This window comes from Acanthopagrus latus, chromosome 1 (assembly GCF_904848185.1).
Source record: "Acanthopagrus latus isolate v.2019 chromosome 1, fAcaLat1.1, whole genome shotgun sequence".
Taxonomy (NCBI): Eukaryota; Metazoa; Chordata; class Actinopteri; order Spariformes; family Sparidae; genus Acanthopagrus; species Acanthopagrus latus.
Window position 1 is genome coordinate 22,006,175 of NC_051039.1, and position 20,257 is coordinate 22,026,431.

General features: G+C 40.8%; 1 protein-coding gene across 2 annotated transcripts in view; it reads right to left on the reverse strand.

Moving 5' to 3' along the window:
- Window positions 1–20,257, reverse strand: part of adcy9 (adenylate cyclase 9) — a 41,425-nt gene that overhangs the window by 9,264 nt on the left and 11,904 nt on the right. For both annotated transcript variants that reach the window (XM_037077237.1, XM_037077171.1), the window contains exons 2-7: window positions 6,759–6,958; window positions 6,428–6,535; window positions 5,969–6,243; window positions 5,340–5,442; window positions 4,102–4,319; window positions 2,882–3,041 (exon numbers count right to left, since the gene is read on the reverse strand). In XM_037077237.1, the coding sequence (XP_036933132.1) occupies window positions 2,882–3,041; window positions 4,102–4,319; window positions 5,340–5,442; window positions 5,969–6,243; window positions 6,428–6,535; window positions 6,759–6,958 (1,064 nt within the window). The remainder of the gene's footprint in view (window positions 1–2,881; window positions 3,042–4,101; window positions 4,320–5,339; window positions 5,443–5,968; window positions 6,244–6,427; window positions 6,536–6,758; window positions 6,959–20,257) is intronic.

A 20,257-nucleotide genomic window follows, 5' to 3' on the forward strand; every position in this document is an offset into this window, starting at 1 on the left:
CGTGTTGAGTTAGAGAGGTAAATATATGGCAAGTTCAATAAAAAGTGTTTTCCACAGTTCTGCATATAAGTCAGTGCTTTTTACTTGAATCAAAGAAAAAAACAAAACCTGCTTTGTGTATTCATCATACAACTGTTACTATAACTCAAAACACCACATTGTGTAAGTAAAGTAACACAGGTACATTTGTCATTAATGAGCAGTCGACACCAAGAACGATCTCCATTATGATGACGATGTAAGCATCCACACTGATGAACTATAACGTTCTGTGAACACAGATGCTGGGCTCGCACTGTGTGCTCTGGCTGCTTTGAAAGCTGAGGAAAATGGATATTGATGACCTGTTACTGCTGTTTAGTTATGCTGAGCATTTGGCAATATATCTGAAGTTATGTGTAATTTGCACCATAATATTTCATTATATAAACATTTAGTAAGTTGTGAACGTGAACCCTTGCAAATTTAGATTTTCACTGGCTGTCTCTGTCATCAAATTGCTCTGAAACTGTAGGTTGCATGTTTTCAAAAGGAAGAAGAATGTGCAGAATAAAAAAGGTGATAACTCTGGTTCTGCTGTATAGATTTTGATCATTTGTTTGTAAACTGTCCATAATGAGTCAAACAGTGTTATGGGAGTGCAATGCAGAGCAGTGACATGACTGGAGGCAATTTGTGGGACTACATCTTCTGGAGCCACAAAAGGCTTTTTGCTTTTAGCTCCCTGAGACCCGTTCGACCTGTTAAACCTCGACACACCCCAATGTGCAAAACTGGTTATGTTACATTTTGTAAATGTGTATGTTAATATTTCAATTTCATTGAAAGACTAATGTATTTTTGCAACTTTTCTTTCATATTTATGATTCAACACTTTATGTAAAGCACTTTGTCTATGAAATGTGATGTGAAATGTGATGAATAAATACTTTTGCACTGCCTTGGATTGATACTTGTATTTTGTTTTGTGTTTTCTTGACAAGTTTCTGTTTAGCGACAGTTTACTTTTGTCAGTTGAAGCTGAAGATTTTCTTTAGTTAGATTAAAAAGAGGTTTTAAATGTACATCATTCTTGACTTTTTTTAACTTAACTACTGAATGAACTGCACAGCGTAATTACATGAAACGAGGATGTTATTTTCTGACCATGTCAAAACTAATACTTGTAAAACTTAAACAGCAGATGATAAGAAGACATAATTTTCTCCATGCTTTGACTTGAGACAATGCAGAGACATCAAACTGAATTCAGCTGCACTCCCTTAAAGCAGTGGAAGTTCATAACCATCTTAAAAACAACACTGCGCTCTATTTGCAGTAATCTTAGTCAGGGCACATGATAGATGAGTGTCTGACAGTGGTAGTGTGCAGAGGACTGTATCCTATCATTCCGACTGAAATAGCTACAAGTTTAATCCTTGGAATAGCTCAGCACAGAGTTTCCTGGACAAGAGAATTTAAAAAAAATATTGTTCCTGTCAAAGATCCTTCAGAATCTTTGTGGTCATGTCTTGACCTGAATGTTTCTTTAATCACACATTTAGCAAAATGTAAGAGTTTGATGTTTGTGTTTAGAGTTGAGTTTCTGATTTTTACAAAAATTGACATTTTTATTTCACTGCACAGTATGCCTTAAACCACTTTGTCCATTTGTTACAAGTAAAAAATGGTTATAAGTAAGATAAATATCTCCAACTAGTTATTTCTAGTCAACATGTCTGCACCTTACTCTATTAATTCTGGCCGTCATATATTTGAACTCTCAAATGCATTCTAACCTGTGCTAGGGCACAACGCACTGCAAAAAAATCAAATTCACGATTTTTAAGATACCAATTTTCTACCATGTAAGTGATGTAGAACATGCTGCTTTGGGTTCCCAGGCTGTTAATAATTACACTGACAGGATAACATACTTCCCTCTCATCCCTACACATGTCCTCCCTCTCTCCCAGTCACGCCAACACCCCCCTCTAGCACTGTTATTGGGTTTTATATCTTCAAAGGCATTAAAGTCCAGAAAACGGCATGTCTAATTAACAACCCACTTTGATCTGCAAGCCCCGAAGAGATGGAAAGAGTGGAGGGGAGATACAGAGCAGGGTGGGAGGGACGTGGATGGAGAAATTGGGTGTTGAAAATCCTTGAAAAACAAGATATCAAAACATCACACATCTTGCAAGCAGCCCTTGGCTCAAAGCTGGCAGGAGAGAGTCAAACTTATACAGAGGCTGGATATGGCCTTGACACAAAATGGTACAAAGACGCTGCAAAGTATGACTGCTCTCAATCTTCTCACATGCAAGACTCGGAGAAGAAGAAATGTCAACATTACTGGTGCCAAGGTCCACAGGCGAAGCCTCCTGAAGCCTCCAAGCTGTTTGCCTTCTACAGCTCCTATCAGGGCTAATGCCAGCTAACGGCTCTGCCGGTCTCCGAGGATCTCTGGCTTCAGACCACCATGGGCAAGGTTTCAAACCGCCGACTCCACTGTGCTTACTTTGGCTTCGAGATATCAAACCATTATAGCTTGTAAATCACATGTAGTACCACTACTACAATTAGCAGTGGCCCCTGTAACAAGGCAGAATAGTGGCACTGAGAGAAGGACCAGTAGTTCATTCAGTTACTGATGGCAGCCTTGGCAGGAGCAGCAATATTGTTAAATAGTTATTCATTTTCTTAATAAACTGATATGTTATTCGTGTAACTGTTGCATTACACAGGGTGCCCACCAAAATGCAGACAGTGTAATATGAAGGCCCGCTATCCGGAGCAGTGGGGTGGACCTACTGGAGTGCCCACATACAGCACAGTCTCTTCCCTTTGATTCATTCTCCCACAAGTTTTTATCCCAACAACCATCAAGAGACAAGTTTACCTGGAGGGGCAAGTGGACACTGCAAGTGAGGTGGGACAAGACGGAGATGGCAGGGAGGGAGACTAACACAGCCCCGACCACATGACGGGGGACCCACCCAGAGACCACCAGGAGCAGGGAGCGGGTACAGCTCATCACCTCCTCCAGATAGAAGGCCATGCTGCAGGAGAGGAGAAGAAAGGAGAGGAGAGGAGAGGAGAGGAGAGGAGAGGAGAGGAGAGGAGAGGAGAGGAGAGGAGAGGAGAGGAGAGGAGAGGAGATGAGAGGAGAGTTAGGAGGAGACAGCAGGAGATGACTTTCCAGCAGAACTCTGAAGGAGACCAGCATCAGAACAAAAACATGTGCAGTAAAACACAGAGTGAAATAAACAACACATTATCTCTCACTCCACCCCCCGTCCTCCTCCTGCTCAGTCAGGGAAAAAATTGCAGCACACTCTCATCAGTCCTTAATTAAGACACATTATTTAAACACAACTATGCTGTCCGAAACCCAGCTCGGAGAAGATGATTTATTGCCCAATTTTTCACATGGCATTAAGTGAAATTTAATTCATTTTCAAGTACTCTGCACTGAGATGCATGCACATCGCACCACAGAATAAATACAACACATCTCTGGCAATTTGAATACTGGAAATTCCGTGTAGAAAGGATTTTTTCTCTGGTTTGGATCTCTACCTGGTACCAAAACGTAAATTTTGCCAATTTCTGAGCCAAAACTGGTCTTTCACATAAAACTGGACATGAGCCAGTCATATCTGGCCAGGGGAGTTAATCCATTGTGGTGTGTGCGCCAACCACCACATTAAATAAACTATTTTGGTTTCAGTGGAGAGTTGTAGTGCTGCACCATGGTCTATCGTGGCCTATGGTTTTCAATCCTGTGCGATTGAGGCCCAAGAGATACAGGCTTTTATACCAACCACACTACAGCAGTTAATTTGGAAACAGTGGAAACACTTGGGCTCTGATGGCACAGCACTTTCAATGCTGCCAGGAAAAAATTAAATCTTGGGAAAACAGTTCAGAGTTCTTGACATTTTGTTTTAAAAAAAATGGTCAAAAAGACTGATATAATAAATCTAATGTTTAAGTTGGCCTCAAAAACCCCATGTTGGTGGACCCTGTTTGATACAACACGTGTCAGCACTGCCACAAAAAAGCACACCCATGAAAATACACAGCCCGTCTGCATGTCATCTGCTAAAGCCTCCTCACCGTATGGACAGCGCCAGTGAGGCCAGCTCAAACAGGCCAGCCAGAGGAGCCAGGGCCAGGGCAGCAGGGGCCGGTGGGCCCACAGTGGCCGGGCTCACCAGAGGTGGAAGGAAGCAGGCCAGAGTGAGGGCCAGGAAGACGAAACAGCTGAGGAGAACATCCAGGAAGGAGCTGAAGGTGGAGCTCGCAAACGTCTGCACCTGAACCTGGTTCTTCACCTGAAGGAGAACATGAAAGTGGAATTGAGGGCAGGCGGTGGCTCAATTTTCCCAATGCCTGCACCTTACAGTGCACATACTGCACACGTGCCTTGAATTAAAACTATTGCATAAAAATGTTATTTATTCATTATTGTTTATGGGCACCGTGTAGTTTTTGTTCTTTGTTTTGTACATCTTTACTGATGGACATAGAAAATTATCATAGACTTTACAAATATTACAAATTTAGCATACACATTTCTAAAAGTAAATTTTAGTATAATTGAGTTATTGAGTCGCTGTCTTGTGTGTGCTAATCTTACCATGTATCACTTGATCTACTGAACAAAAACTAAATCTAAAAACTTAGTAAACAAACTGATTATCAACTAGGATAAAACCTTATCAAATATCAATTAAAAACATATTCAAATCTCCTAGATCTGGATTTTTATTTGGAGCCATGTTAATATCAAAATGAAAGGGGAAAATCATATAAAAATGTTGACAGAAATTTGTAAACTATGTTAACTACTGCTAGTTAATCATCAGGAGAATGTTCGATGTTGGTAGTGTTTTTTCACTCTGTAGTAACTCTAGTGTAACAGCAGGGGGCTGCAAGGCTGTGGGGTCCAGGATGGCCAGCTGGAACTGGTCCTGGGTGTGTGAGAGTCTGTGTTGCACTGATGTGGCATAAAATTAGGGAAACGTGGGATACAATGAAAATATTGCAACAACCCCCTTTGCTCATACACATGTTTACAAAGACACAAAGCCCAGAATACTAAATCTACAACAACACTGATGTTTGTCTGAAGCTATGTGACTCTCAACCTGGTTATCTAGGGATGTGTGATATCTGTTTGTGTCTGTGCTTATCTATCCATCAAGTATTTAACAAATACCCTCGCAAGAATAGGAGAGTGAGTAAAAAATCTCAAATGTCAGCGCATCTCGCCAGAACTATTTTAATGTAAGGTTACTGATGAGTAAGGGGTGTGTGTGTATATGTGTGTGTGTGTGTGTGTGTGTGTGTACCTCCTCCTTGTAGCTGCTGCGATAGGCCTTTTCCAGAGGTCTCTCTAGGAAATTAAGGCTGATCTTGTTGATAGGGGGCTTGAAAAAGTAGTCCTTCATCAGACTGTGAACAACACAGAGACAAGAAAAAACACGAGACAACATATGATTTGGAAATCAAATCTTGCTGAAAAACATCATTTGCTAGTCTCTGAATTCCTTAAGATCACAAAATGATTTGAAAAGATATAATAAAGTAGGTAAATAATGTCTTTTCAGAATCCATTTTGGGTCTCTGTACTTCTGGGGACATTATTTATGCTGGGTGAGCTTTATGGAGCCATTTAATATTCTTTGTTTCAGTTGTTTTTTTGTTTTTTGTTTTTTTTTATCTAAAAAAAGTAATATCTAATCTGCTTCAGGGGAACACTGCAAAGCTGTTTTGCTTTGAAGCTCCAGAAATGTTTTTTGGACTTCCAAACTTCACCCGACTTCCCATCTGCAAGATGACTGAATATTCATTTCTTTATGAACTTATCCTTTAAAGGACACTGATACAACTTTGAAAACACTCTTAGATCTCTGAATTCTATGGCCTCTGCAAAGTCACCCTTCAGTTAGTAAATTCTACATCTGACCTCTTTGCTTACCTGTCCTCCCTGATAACATCCACAAAGTGGGCGTCACTCTTTTCTCTGAAGTTTTTGGCACGCAGCTGGATCAGGGCGGAGTGGTCCATTCCAGTGCCTGATGCCCCTGCACCGCCAGCCATGCCTAGACTGGTTCCAGTTCCTGTACTAGTGCTGGTCTTCTTTTCTTTCTCCTGGAGCATGTCGCACAGGGAACTCTGGCTGGCTCGCACCGGGTCCTCCAGCGGAGGACTCAGGAGACCGTTGGCTGCCCTGGGGCTGTGACCTGGGATGAACTGGATGGGGAGGAAAATCAAAGAAACAAAGAAGCAGAGTGGGACAGGGTTCAGAGGAGGATGGAGGAGGACGCGGTCACAAAGAGAGAGGGACACAACAGGGCATGTTAGTTGAGTGGCCCAGGTGACAAATGCTTGACAAATGCACTGGCTGACACTGTTGATGCATGTGTTAGTGTTCTACCTTGGCACTACTGGTCTTGTGCTCCTCCTGGCAGCCGTTCAGAACAGCTACATCATCACCCTGCTCTGCCCCTGAGGACAAGACCACACTGCGGGACACACAGGGAGGCTGGGGAGAGAAAATGACAGTAAGGGAAGAGGGTTACAATTTAAAACATACCACACAAAATCAGTTTGAGATATATTAAAACGTCATTCATTTGAGTTGTAGAGCGTTGATTATCAGCCACAAAGAAAGCTTAAAATGATGCAATAGTCATCATTTAAAAATCAAACACTTGCATGGCAGAGGGATTCGTCTCACCCTCAACTTTTAGCTTCTTCTGACTTACCCCGATCCTGTCTGGTGGCTGGTGGGGCAGCAGGGGCTCAGCTGCCTGCGCTCCCCCAGGGATGAGATCCGGTGTGCATGGCTGAGGGCAGGAGGACAGGCTGATCGCCACAAAATCTCCACCTGACAATCCCACCTGAGAACAGCCACACTGCACATTGTACTCCAACTTCCTTCCTGAGATCAGGTAGGTTTTCAGCCCTGAGGAGAAACACAAACAGATAACCCAGGCTTTATAAACACAACTTTCTTTGTTTTCTTGGTTTGATGTAAAAATAACAGTAAAAAAAGAAAGTAATGCAATATACAAAAGAGACATCATTTCCAAAAGAAGTATCTCACTTCTGAATTTTGTTTTCATCCAGAGATATCATAGTGCTAATTCATAGTCACATGTATCACAGGAAGCCAGATCACAACAAAGTCACGAACAATATGTTTATGCAAACAGTCACCGGGCAACGGATCCTCTAATCTCATCTGCATTTTCTAATCTACTGCAGAAACAATAAGTCAATTAATTTTGATAACTGATGGTCAATTATCCAGTACAAATACGAAACATTTCTTCGGTTACTGTTTCGAAGATGCTAAAATCAGCTTGTGTCTTTTTGTTTCATCTCATTTTGAAATAAACAGTTTTTTGTCGCACTGATTAAATCTGACTTCTGACTGAGTCTCACATCAAAATATTAGGACCTGTTACCTTCTGAGTGACGGGACTTCATGATTTCTGACATTTTGTGAGATAAGTTTTCACCTCTGAACATAGTGCCTAGTTTCAGAAACAGCGGTCACATCAGCCAGTCACCTGGCACTCTGAGTTAAGGCACACACACTGACAAAGAGGTGGTAATGCAATACTGGGAGTTTCACCAACTATGTTTGCACATCAGCCCAGAGCTCTGGCCATGTTCACACTGGGTGTAGTGCCAACAAGGATATATACAAACAGTGGATTAGAGTGGTGGCCCCGAGCCAGCCCACTATCAGTCTGTCCAAACACACAGTAACCTGACAAGCTGGCCTCTTTGTTCAAACAGCTAAAGCTAAACCTTGTTAGCATGGTGATGCCTGAGGAGCGACAGTGGGCCATACAGGGACATGCTGGTCCAGGAGTCTTTTGGGCACACTGCCTCAAACAGATTTATGATGTTAAATTTCATTGGGTATGTGCACTATTTACTCAAAGACGGAATCTCTGCTCCATGTGCTAGAGCTGTCGCTACAGCACAGACTGAAGACAATTTCCCAATATTACTTCTGTGTTATTGTAGCAACTTTACTGCAGCCCATTTCTCCATCAGTAGGTATGCGAGATAAAGACGTCCTGGACAAATATACAGTATTATTTTGTATGCCAGACTCAGCTATGTAAAAATAAAGATTTCGTTTTTCATACAATTACCGCAGATCATTTCAACCTTTAAAATGAAGGTAATTCAGCCTTTTGGTAATTCATATTTTTCAGTGCTTGAGTGTCTAAATATCCCCACCCACCACTTGAGGGCCACCTTTGAAAGGTCTGCAAGTAAACCTATTCTAGTATTAACCCAAATTGAAATAATGAACCTCAAAATCAGCATAATTTGTCTCCTTTAATATGTGTGACTCATAGAAAAGAATAAAGTTGCAACTCTGGCCCTTTCTATGCAAAAATGTAGCTTTTATTCTGTTCCAGTTTAGTCACTATACTTGGCATGTACAATGGAGATGTTATCTACTTGGTTTGGAAATGATCTGTTTTATTGAATATTCCCAAAATGCGAAAAGAGGAGTCAAGAGGAGTTTCACTGGATGGATCATCGTAACTCCTCTTGACCCGGCTGTGTGTCAGGTAAACCGACATGCTGTTTTTTAATCAAACAGAAAAGGAAATATGTGTGATGATGTGTCAGTCTGTTTAAGTGTGACTGATGAGCATCCGACCCTCATGTGAAAGCATGTGCGTCAGTCTGATGCTGAGTGGGTGTGCTCGTAAATTGTTTTGTGTACTACAGTATACTTGCAACATTTTTAGTGAATCTAACACACACACGCACACATGCACAGCCCTTTGACTCCCCCTCATGTCTGCCTGTCTCTCCTCTCACTGGATGCATTTACCATTCTTTAATATCGCTCAATCTCTGCTCATCCTCCTCCTCTCTGTTTGAATTACTCCTTTTCTCCTACCCTCCTCACTTACATTCCAACTTTTAGCGAGTCGGTGAAATCTTATAGAAATCTAATGTAGTAATATTGTAACTAACAGGAACATTTTGTAGAGCGGCTGCTGTAATGGTGCCACTGCTACCAGCCCAGGCTTTCTCTTTCAGGAGCGAGACTAAAACTGATCTCATTATTGGCAGAACTAATGTCAATTTGTATGATTTGGTGTGTTATTGTTTCAATGAAACAGGGTTAATTTGGCTTAAGCTGCAGATAAAAAACATACATCAAAGGTTGAGATGTCCACTGTGGAACCAATGGGCGCGATTAAGTTTCACCACAGCTTTTTGTCCTGCCTCCCTGTCTCTGCTAAAATCAAATTAGTTGTGAATGCATTACTAACAATGAACTTATCTTTGGAGTCTAGAAGCACTATGAGCCTTGTTCCGGGGGCCTTGGACAGTGTAGACTTGGCAGACGTTCTCTGCCTTCAAGCCAACAACAGCCCTAACTAAGGGTTTGAGTCCTGTGCCAAGCAGGCAACAAAGGCCATTTTTCTGAGACCTAAACCCACACACATACACACACATGTATGTTATCAGGAGTGTAAAATTATGTTTTTCAAAATGGCCAGACCTTAACCTAACTGAATGCATACAGGAGACATTTTAATGACATGTTAGACAGCACTCCTCACAACCATCGTCAAAAGACATCTTTTTGATCCTTCCGTTCATCCTTCCAGTAGTTTTTGAGACTGCCATCACACCTGAACACTGAAGCAAATGCAGAAGTGGATTAATTAATTCAGTTTCTCTCTGACTTTCCGTATACATACATGAATTATTTGAGGTACTTTTATCACTTCCAGTTTCCAAACTTCCAATTGGAAGTGATAAAAGTACCTCAAATAATTCATTTCTTGAAATTAAAAAGAAAACTTATTTATCTAGTGAAGTATGGACAGTGACTGCGGACACATATTTAGAGGTCTTCCCTCTTACTCTAGCTTGTGTACAGCAAGAGAGGGAAAATGCTGAGTTAGAGACACAGAGGCGATAGGGAAAGCAGAGTGGCAAACGGCAGAGGGATGGCGAGGGGGAGGAAGAGGCCGAGAGTACTTTGAAGGTCACTGAGTTTAGCATGCCTCACATAACCCACATTCCTTGTCTACTTCGATTTCAGCTTTCTAACTTTATCAACAGGCCGCTCTAAACTCTCAAACAGACCTTGAAATTTTAGGGTGTTTAAAGGTTTGACACAATAGGCACTGAAACATTGTAGTTTTTAGTTACCAACAAGTGCACAGTAGGTTAATGTATGTATATCGAGGGACAGCTACTTTTACAGATACACTTGTGTGCCACACGTACGGGATCTTCTGTGTGTTTATCCGAGCTCTGAGGCATAACCAAAGCTAATCCTTTACTACTGAGTTTGTGCAGCCAAAGTCATTGAAACACAATGTTGAGCTTGTGTGTGTGTGTGTGTGTTTGTGTGTGCCTTTCATATTGATCTTCTCCAGGCTCTGTAAATGCAGCACTCTGGGAAAGAAACTGACACCAGCACTCTAAAGTCTCAATGCTGCTCAATGGTTTTTATCGATTTATTCAGACCGGCCGGCTGGAGGGTTCAGCTGAGGACAGCTGTTACCACTACAATAAACAGAGATACAAACACATACACTCAGGTCAAGAAGAAGAAATGCCCACACAGTATGTATATCTACTGAGACATAATGAGATAGACTTGATGCATTCACATCTAATTACTTGAGGGTGTACTGGGGTTCATTGGGTCGGCTATGTTTTCAAGCTTGCAATGTCCCTTCCTTAGGGCTGGGCAATGTGGCTTAAAAACTGAATCTCTGATTTACAATTTTAATTGTGCCCTGCCATTTTAAACAGTGCACCTTCAAACTCACATTTTGATAAAATTCTTTCGCAAAGATAAATTTAACTTGTCAGATTGCATGCTTTTATAAAAACAGATACATTTGCCCACTGGTATTGATAAAGTGTTAATGTAACTTCATTAAATACTCTTTTGCAAAAGGTGCCTTTTGTTTACAAACAATATTTCGGATATCTGTAAAAAAAAAAATCAAACATCTGGATGCATTGCATGGTAAACATCACATGTTGGTAGATGTACAGGACACTAGGTGTGTGCTTGCTGTCTATTTAACATATTTTTTGGCCAGGAACACGAGCCTGTCTACTACCTCTGGCTTGAGATGCGCCCTGTTGCAGCTTTGTAGCAGAAACCTGCGGTCAAACATTTTGCATGTGGATGAACCTCCGGCTTTTCCACTGTATATACAGGCACCATATATTTGGCGAAAAGAAACGTGACTGTACCCATAAAAGCTGTCCACTGAGGCCGTTTCATGTGATACGAGATACGACATATGTCGGCTGCTTTTTAACGGGTGTTTGTGGGCTGCCGCGGTCTTGTACATCTCGTAGTGAACAACAAGTGTCCCACTGTGATGCAGGCGTCTGTTAGAGATGCTGAGATAAATGGGCCTGTCCGCTGCCCTTAGTTGCAACAGCCTTTTTTTGCTCGAGCATGAGACGGTGCCTTTTTAATGATGGTGGGAGGGTGGAGCCCATTATGAACAACGGGAGCCCATAATTAAATAGAAAATTGATTTTATTATTATTTTTTTAAATCACCCTCAACCATAACCTCAAATTAATACATTTTACCGATTTATCGCCCAGCCCTACCTTTACTGCACATTGACTGAAACACACACACACACACACACACACACACAAATGACCAAGTGAGTGTTGAGACTTATTCCAGTTTCACACAGCAGACTTGTCTGAGACAGTCTTCCCTTAATGCACATTTGACCTCATCTACATGACACTGCCATCCCAGGTTTCTGTCTACTGTCAGAGACTATTCTGCAACTGCAGTCACATCAGCATAACTGGGAAACCACCAAACTACATACAATAAAGTATTAACATCAAATCAAGTCAAGTTTCAGTTCACTTGCTCTCTGTCACTCCCCCGTGTAGTTGCTTTGTCTCATTCTTTAGGTTCTTTATGATGTAAGTGAAATTTAATAATATTAAACAACTTTCACATCACCAATAAATCCTGCTCAAATCGGGAGGCTCTTAATTGGCTCGATGTCTGACGATTGCAGGCCTTCACATAAACATGGAATTGGGTAAAACTTTATGATGAGCATGATTAATAAATGTTACGTTTCCAGTTAATTAAACTCTAGTTAATTGCAAAACTCACAGTATTCTTGTAAACCATTTATTTCCATATTTATAAGCAACTGTGAAGGTTTATTAACATCAGTTGCAACTTTAAAATGCCAATCTAAATAATATTTATGGATAAACTACACAATATTCATTAATTATTATCAAGGCATTACCATCATCAGTTGAATAAACAGATTAATAAATATTTTATCAAGCATTTTGTTATTTCTTGGCAGTGAAATGACTATGAACTACAGTTTAATTAACTTCAAATGTTCCATTTATTAATGATGGTTATTATAAATTGTTAGCCATAATTTTCACATCATAATTTTCAAATAATTGAGAGAGCACTGTGTGGGTGCCTTTGCATTTGTTAAAGTTTTACTACATATATAGTCCAGTGTTTCCTTTAATCTGTCACCTGACTTATAGTATAATAGTGCTTCTAATGTTATTATCTGCTACTGACTATACTCCCAAGTGTGCAAAATAATATAGACATATCTGATTCATGTATTGCACTGCAAAAAATCTATAATAAAATAATAATACATGTTCATTTTCATTGGTCATTCACGTAAAGAGTGACCATACCAACCAAATCCTCAGAGAGGGCATAGCCCTTTACAAACAGGACAACCTTTCCAGGAAATATGCAGCATCTGCCTGTCTGAGACATATTGGATGGATGACATATCTAAGCAAGCACACCCGAAAACACACACACATACGCACACACACACACACACACACACACACACACACACACACACACACACCCACCCACACACACACACACACACACACACACACACAAACTTGGCATTTCCTGTGTGTATGACTCATGCAAGGTAGTGCACTGCAGTATGATCGCCACTGCCTATCACACCCTCATTTGTAAGAAAACACCCCTAAAATCTTAACACACACACACACACACACACACACACACACACACACACACACACACACACTACATGCACCAGCTAATTTCAAGAGTTCAAATCTAAACAGTCAATACACATGAATAAATGAATCAATGAATGAACAGAGGGATGAATGGAGAGGAAGCGGAGCTGAGTCGTTACATTCCACATGTACACATGAAGACCATACACACCATAGACACACACACACACATCAGAAGATGACTCCTCTATGAACGCACTCCCAGCTCACTAGCACAGCCGTGCATACTGATACAAACACATTGCACTAGTGTTGAAACAACTGGTAAATGAATATCTCAACAGTAATAATCCTCAAACAATTTGAATAATTTATTCAAATTAACATTTAAGTCATTTTTTAATTAAATGTTAAACGTGTGTGGTGTCCAGCAATTGTGATGGTTGTTTTTTTGTATTTGGTGACATCATACCGAATAAACAATGAATTGATAGAAAAGGTTGTCTCACAAATTACAATCAGTGTGGAAAGGTAAGTAGTAACACGACTGGTCTAGACAGTTAGACACACAACAGACTATGGTCAATGAGCATGTTGGTAAATGATCAGTATGAACATGAACCGTAGGTTGTCACATAATCAGGCAGTTAAAATCACATGACGGAGCATGTTTAGTAGAGAAATCAAAAACAATAAGCAACTGAATATACAAACGACTTCATATTAATGGATAAAGGAGTAGGCATTTACTGTTGATATGATTCAGTTGAAACCCCCACAAAATTACTATGACCAATCCGATAATATCAGCAACGGGCCGCACAATTAAATCAATTTATTGCCCTTTTCAAGTTAAACAAATTATAATATGGCTTGAGTTGATCAGTCACACACAAGTTGAGATGAATGAAGACACACAAACTCCTACAAGACAATTCCTCTAAAAGTCTTGTGCAAAAACTCACACAGAGGCCACGCATACCGACTCAAAAAATGTGTAAAAGCGCACACACACACGCAGACCCAGGCCCTGCTCAGCAGTCCAGTTTCTGGGTGAATCTTTGAGACTGAAGCTGACATTTCAGACAATCCCCAAAAGACTGCCACAATCAGGACTCCGCACTTCCTGTCGGATGACCTTTGATCTAATGGCGGCCTCCGACCACATGATCAAAACTATCCCCAGTGACCCAAAGGTTGCCGCCTCCCCTCTGGTCCCACACACAAGAAAAGTGAATGCGTGTGTGAAAATGAAATACAGAGGCAGACAAAGAGAAGCACACAGCATCTATTCAACCAAATCAAGGATCAAAGCAACTTAAGTCAACCTCGAGAGTGAAGCAAGAAATGGAAAATGAAGGCAGGCCCTTCGCTAACCTTTTCTCTCATTCTTCACTTTCATCTTGCTGCTTAGAAAAAGTCAGAAAATAAACAACTCAAAGCACTAAAAATAGGCTTCGTCTTGTTTTCCCTTTTCTCAGACTTGGCCTTCCAACTGTCCGGCTTCTACTCAGCTGACACTCTCACCTTCGCCTTCAACTTTTCTCCCTTTTGTCTTGCCAAACCTCACATCTCCCACCACCCCTGCCTACCAGTCTTTATGCTTTGCTACTCCAATGTCTTGTGCTCTCATTTTTCAGCCATCCTCCTTTCACTTAAACTTTCTCACACCGGTCATTTTTTTCTACCCCCCTCCCTTCCCTACTCTCCAGTTTTCTCCCTGGTCAGTGGCGGGTCTTGAGAACGGGCCTCGTGCAATAGCAGATGCCTCCATATTTGGACACGCTGATGGAACCAAGGGATGAGGCTCTCACACAATCCTCCATCAAATACCCTCCCATTCCTCCCTTCCATCCATGCATACCTCCTCCCTTCCCTCTTTTGTGCCATCATTTTAGTCCAGGGAGTTCCTCACTCGCTCGCTCTCCCTCCTTCCTCCCTTTCTTTTTTTCTCTTCTCATCCGTTATCTCTCCTATCAAATTGTGCTCTAGGGATTTTATAAAGCATCGATGGGCAGCCTGGTGGATCGGAGTTTTGAATGCCGAAGGAAATCCTTCTTAAAGATTTATGCAAAAAAAGTCAACATCAAGGCAAAAATGGTTAAAAAGTACATGTATCCCTCTTTCATCAACATCTGTTTATCAATGACTCTTCCATCTAAAGGTCCTTAATGTGTGTATGTGTGACATGTAGTGCAGTGGGTTGACAGGAACAGTGACGCACTCCGACTGTCACTGCGTCACTCAAATAAACACACACACACATACGCACACACACACACAGCTGTTAAAAGACATGTAAGTGTTTCACTTCACAGAGGCTCTGAGTTTCTCTCAGGCAGGTTGTCGCTCAGCAGCAGAGGACAGTCCTTGAGCAAGAAATGAACAACCTTGGTCCCGCTGCAGAGGGGACACCAATGACGACTGCCACGTCAATTTGTTTCATGCATGTGCACACACTTGGACAAATATTACAAACTAGGTAGGGTCACAGCGCCATGGTTGACAGATGTGTATCATCCTAAGCTCTTCTATTCACACAACATATTTCATGTGTGTTGCATGATCTGCCTTTGAGTAATAAAACCGTTGCATCAAGTGATTCATTCCGCTCTTTGCCATTGTTTCACAATCCTTCTCACTAACCCCACACACGCATGTGCGCGCGCCCACACAAACACACCTCCCCCGCTGCCCCAAACTAGACTGTGGGAAATCTTTGGGAAAGGGTCATGACCAGAAAATATGCTCCTTCTTCTTCTTCTCTCTCTCTTATGTTCTATTCTTTAATGTCACACAACTCTCTCCACAGACCACCAGGGAACTGCACTTGATATGCTGTTTATGGAATGACTTGACTGATACAGGTTTTTGAAGGCCAGTACTTCAATTTTTAGACAGAAATCTCAGATGTTTTGAGCAAAACAGTGCATCTGAAAACATGTTCTCATTCCATGCAAAATATTATAATTTTGCTCTTACTATTCCACAGCAGTCATTCTTCCCCTACAAATACTGAACAAAATGGATTTGTCTTGCTACACTGAAACCATGCTGGGAAACTAACTGGGAAATTATTAACTGAAGTAAATGAGTTAAGAACAAGTTGGCACACCGCACCTTGCCTAATAGATAACTTCTGGTTAGACCTTTACTTCAGAGTTTGACCATGGTGGAGGTATCATTACTTTATTTTTCCATAATTTATTATTCTTATAAGCTGTGACAGCTAAACCCTAAACCGCACATATTAAGTGTGCAAATTACTTTATAACTTTGTTCACTGATTTGGGTGAGAATAGATGACGTTTTCCTACTGATGTCTGCCAGCTACTCTGCTATAATGGTTGCAATTATATCACTGTTGCTTTGATGAATATGACAGTAACATATTGTGTTTATACAATAACCAAGGCACAGTATACTGACAGCATATTTACTGTATTTATGTAAAATCCATTATGGTACTGTATCTGCATCTACAGTTTTAACGTTAACCCATACTGCTTGTTAGCATGTTAGCATGTGTACTTTGTTACAGTTTAAGTTAATATTCAAAATAACTACCTACCATGCTCAAGTATAACTACAGTAGTGAAAACCTGCTGTTTGTTCAAAGTGTGGACAAATAGCTTACATGTTGCTAAAATAGCTGCTGACGACTGCTAGCAGAACTGAATGAGATGCCAGTAGCTTTGTTGCTAACAAAGTGCTGCAAAGTTTAGCTGCCATTATGTTAGCTTGGTGTGCTATGCACCTACTTCAGGGGTCCTATTTGCAGACTAAGCCCTTGCGTTCCAGGTGCCAAACCAGGCTTGTTACCTGTACTACCCGCAGTCCAACTGGCCTCCGTCTTGTCAGAGGCAGTATTTTTCTGTCCTGGTCAGCCTGTTTTCACTGGGATCTGTCAGTCTGGGCAGAGCAGACGGACACTTAGCTCCATGGCAACGGGTTCACCAACATTTAGCACTATTGGCTACTATATAACATAACTCATATAACATAACTCAGGTCAATGGATTTGGACACAATGGAAGAATTCTACGAATACATACTGTACTGAAAAAATGTCACTAAAGATCCCCCAGACATTTTCGTTTATCTGTTTGTTTCGCTCTCTTGGATTATGTCTTCACATACTGGGTATGTGATTCCCTAAATTTTATCCTTACTTTTCCCCACACCAGCTATAAACTCATTTTCATTCTCTTCACTTGCACTTCAGCAGCACAAACCAGTGCAAAGGAAGCTCATGGATATTTTAACAGGTTTGAGGCTTTGCTCTGTATCTATTATTCAGATCAGCCGTTTAACACAGCACCACTCCAGAGTACTGTGGTTGGCACGCACACAAACACACACACACACACACACACACACACACACACACACACACACACACACACACACACACACACAAACACACAGGGCGATACAGGGCAGACCAGCTGCTGTTGTCACAGTGGCACATACAGCTGTTGAAGAAGTGGAATTTTAAACAATTGTCATATCTAACAGCAGAATAACTTGGTAAACGTGAGATGGTAATGTGCTACAGAAATACATGTAGTGAGCCCAAAATTATGCTTCCAGACAGTCATGACCCAGCATTGACAAATACCCATACACACACCCCTGCTTATCTGGCACTCATATATTCTGTATGAGCCTGTCAATTAGTTACAGTATGACAGACGTGTCACACAGGGCCTTGGGTCCACAGGAAGTAACTTATCAGGATTAACTAGCATTTGATGAGCAGCAATGAGCATGACTCGGCAGAGTTCAGCACCCCACACTGATAGAGGACTGAGTTTTATTACCAACCACAACAGTGTTGGGTGGTAATGCTAACACAATGTGAGCTTGTATGTGTGTGTCATCATGGCAAAATGTGTGCTTGGAGACAACTTCTGTTGTGGGAGCGACCACAGAGTACTTTGCCAGTTGTTTATCTGTCTGTCTGTATGTCTGTGCACAGATATTTGTCAGTGCAACAGCATCCCAACTAGAATCGTCACAACACTGGAATTTCTATCTCCCATGCAATTCCTTAAAAAATATAGATATTTGATACCATGTTTGATACTGGGAAGATTAACACAACACTGAGGCAAAAATGCTAGATTTTTAATAAAAGATGCATGTAACAAGGTTTCTGTACTGTGTGTTAAGCACAAAAGCATTCAAGATAAATTACTTCTGACAATAGTCAGACAAATAGGAGGAACTGGGCCAATATGCGTATTCAAACGGTTTCTAATACTCACTATTCTGTGTTGGGAAAGTTTAAGAACTCTCTTTCCATAACCTTTCAAATGAATATAATGCTGAAAAAATGAAGACATTATTATTATTATTATTATTATCTATTCACATAGCATGGACTGAGAGAGAGGGGTGGGGTTTGCAGGTGTATATAGTTGTATATTCACACAACTTGAGCATTTATGCAAGCCAGCTTCATCAATATCTACTTAATGTATTTGTGAGGTGTTCTGAACAACACATTTTCACTACAACACGGTGGCGCCGGTGAAGAAAATGAAGTCATCTTGTGTGTAATAAAACAGCAATGAGACCAGGTAGTAAGGGACACAAAATAATGTCTGCCTGTCAAATAGTAGGCAAACAAGTGCACACACACACACACACACACACACACACACACACACACAAATATAATGTAAAGTGTCTACACTGTGATGTAATGCTTCATTGTATGACATCTCACATACAAACATTAAAATGTGCAACCTTTGGTCTCTCTCTCTCTCTCTCTCTCTCTCTATCTCACACACACACACATATGAAGACTGGTCAGACCTGTCAAAATGATTAAATATAGCACAGGCAGGTGACTCATCTGCTTGGAATTTATCTAATTAGAGAGATGAACTCAGACTTGTACCAAAAGCAGAAAGGTGTATCACATGAACAGCTAGCGGCCAGGAACGACTAAGATTAGGTGTATATGTTTGTGCGCACATGTAAGCACACTAAACTTGCCATCAGATCAGGACAGTGTTGGGCGGGCTTATCAACAGTGAACACACACACACACAAAAACACACACACAGAAAACATTTGACTCAACACATTCTTGAGCAATAGGAATTACAAACTTCTATGTGGAAACGCAGGGTGGGTGAATAAAAGAAATTGATTAAACAGCTGTGTGGGAGAATGAGTGACACTACAGAACCACTAACAGAAAACAAATGTGGGGAAGACAGAAATGGTTATTACTGGTCTGTTAGGACAGAATGTGAGAGACACAGAGCATTAGGACAGAGGAAAGAAAGAAGCTCCTGCTATCAGTGCTTCTGGCATCTACTTATACTCTGCAGGTTCATTAGCTGCTGGCTGTCACTGTTAAATCATGATTTAGTGTTGGATCTTCACTGTTGTCTCTCTCTGGAACACACACACACTGCATTAAAGATAATGGAATAAGGATGTACCGAATATAATACTGTAGACGTACATAATATATATAAATGCGAATTCACTCTGGTACAGGATGTGTATGCCCACTGCTGGGAAGTCAGACAGAATAGCAGCACTGATAAGGCACATCTGTCATGTTTGTTGGCAGTGTGTGTTTTCAATGCATAAGGGAATTTTTTTTAGAAAAAGTTAATGAAAATAACCTGCCTGGAAGGTAAAACAATAATACTAAATGGCAAGTGCAGGAAAATTCATAATTCATGGTTTGGAAAACAAATGTAAAGTACATGCAATTTGTAGACAAGGGACTAAAAAACAATAAAACCACTCCTGTGGTCTTTTTAGAACAAGAACCATTGGTTTATCAATGACGACAGACTCAGTAATAAATGGTACAATAGACTAAATCAACCATGTTGTCATGCTAAAAACATCAGCATTTCTATTGTAATTTTCCAGCTGTCACTGTAAGCTTTAAAGCTTTAAAGTATACAGTAAAACATCGGACTGTTCTGCCGTGTTTATTTCATGTATCATTTCATTGCTTTAGATTGACATCTGCCCAACGGTGACATCTAAATCTTAGACTTACTGCTAGTTTGGGGTAAATTCAAGCTGTAATTTTCTTTGACAGGTAAATTGCGTGTTGTTATTAATGACATATGGAATCATCAAACATGTATTTAAGACGAATAAGATGTACACATTTTAAAATGACATCGTGAAAAAAGACAATTCAATTATGTGTAGG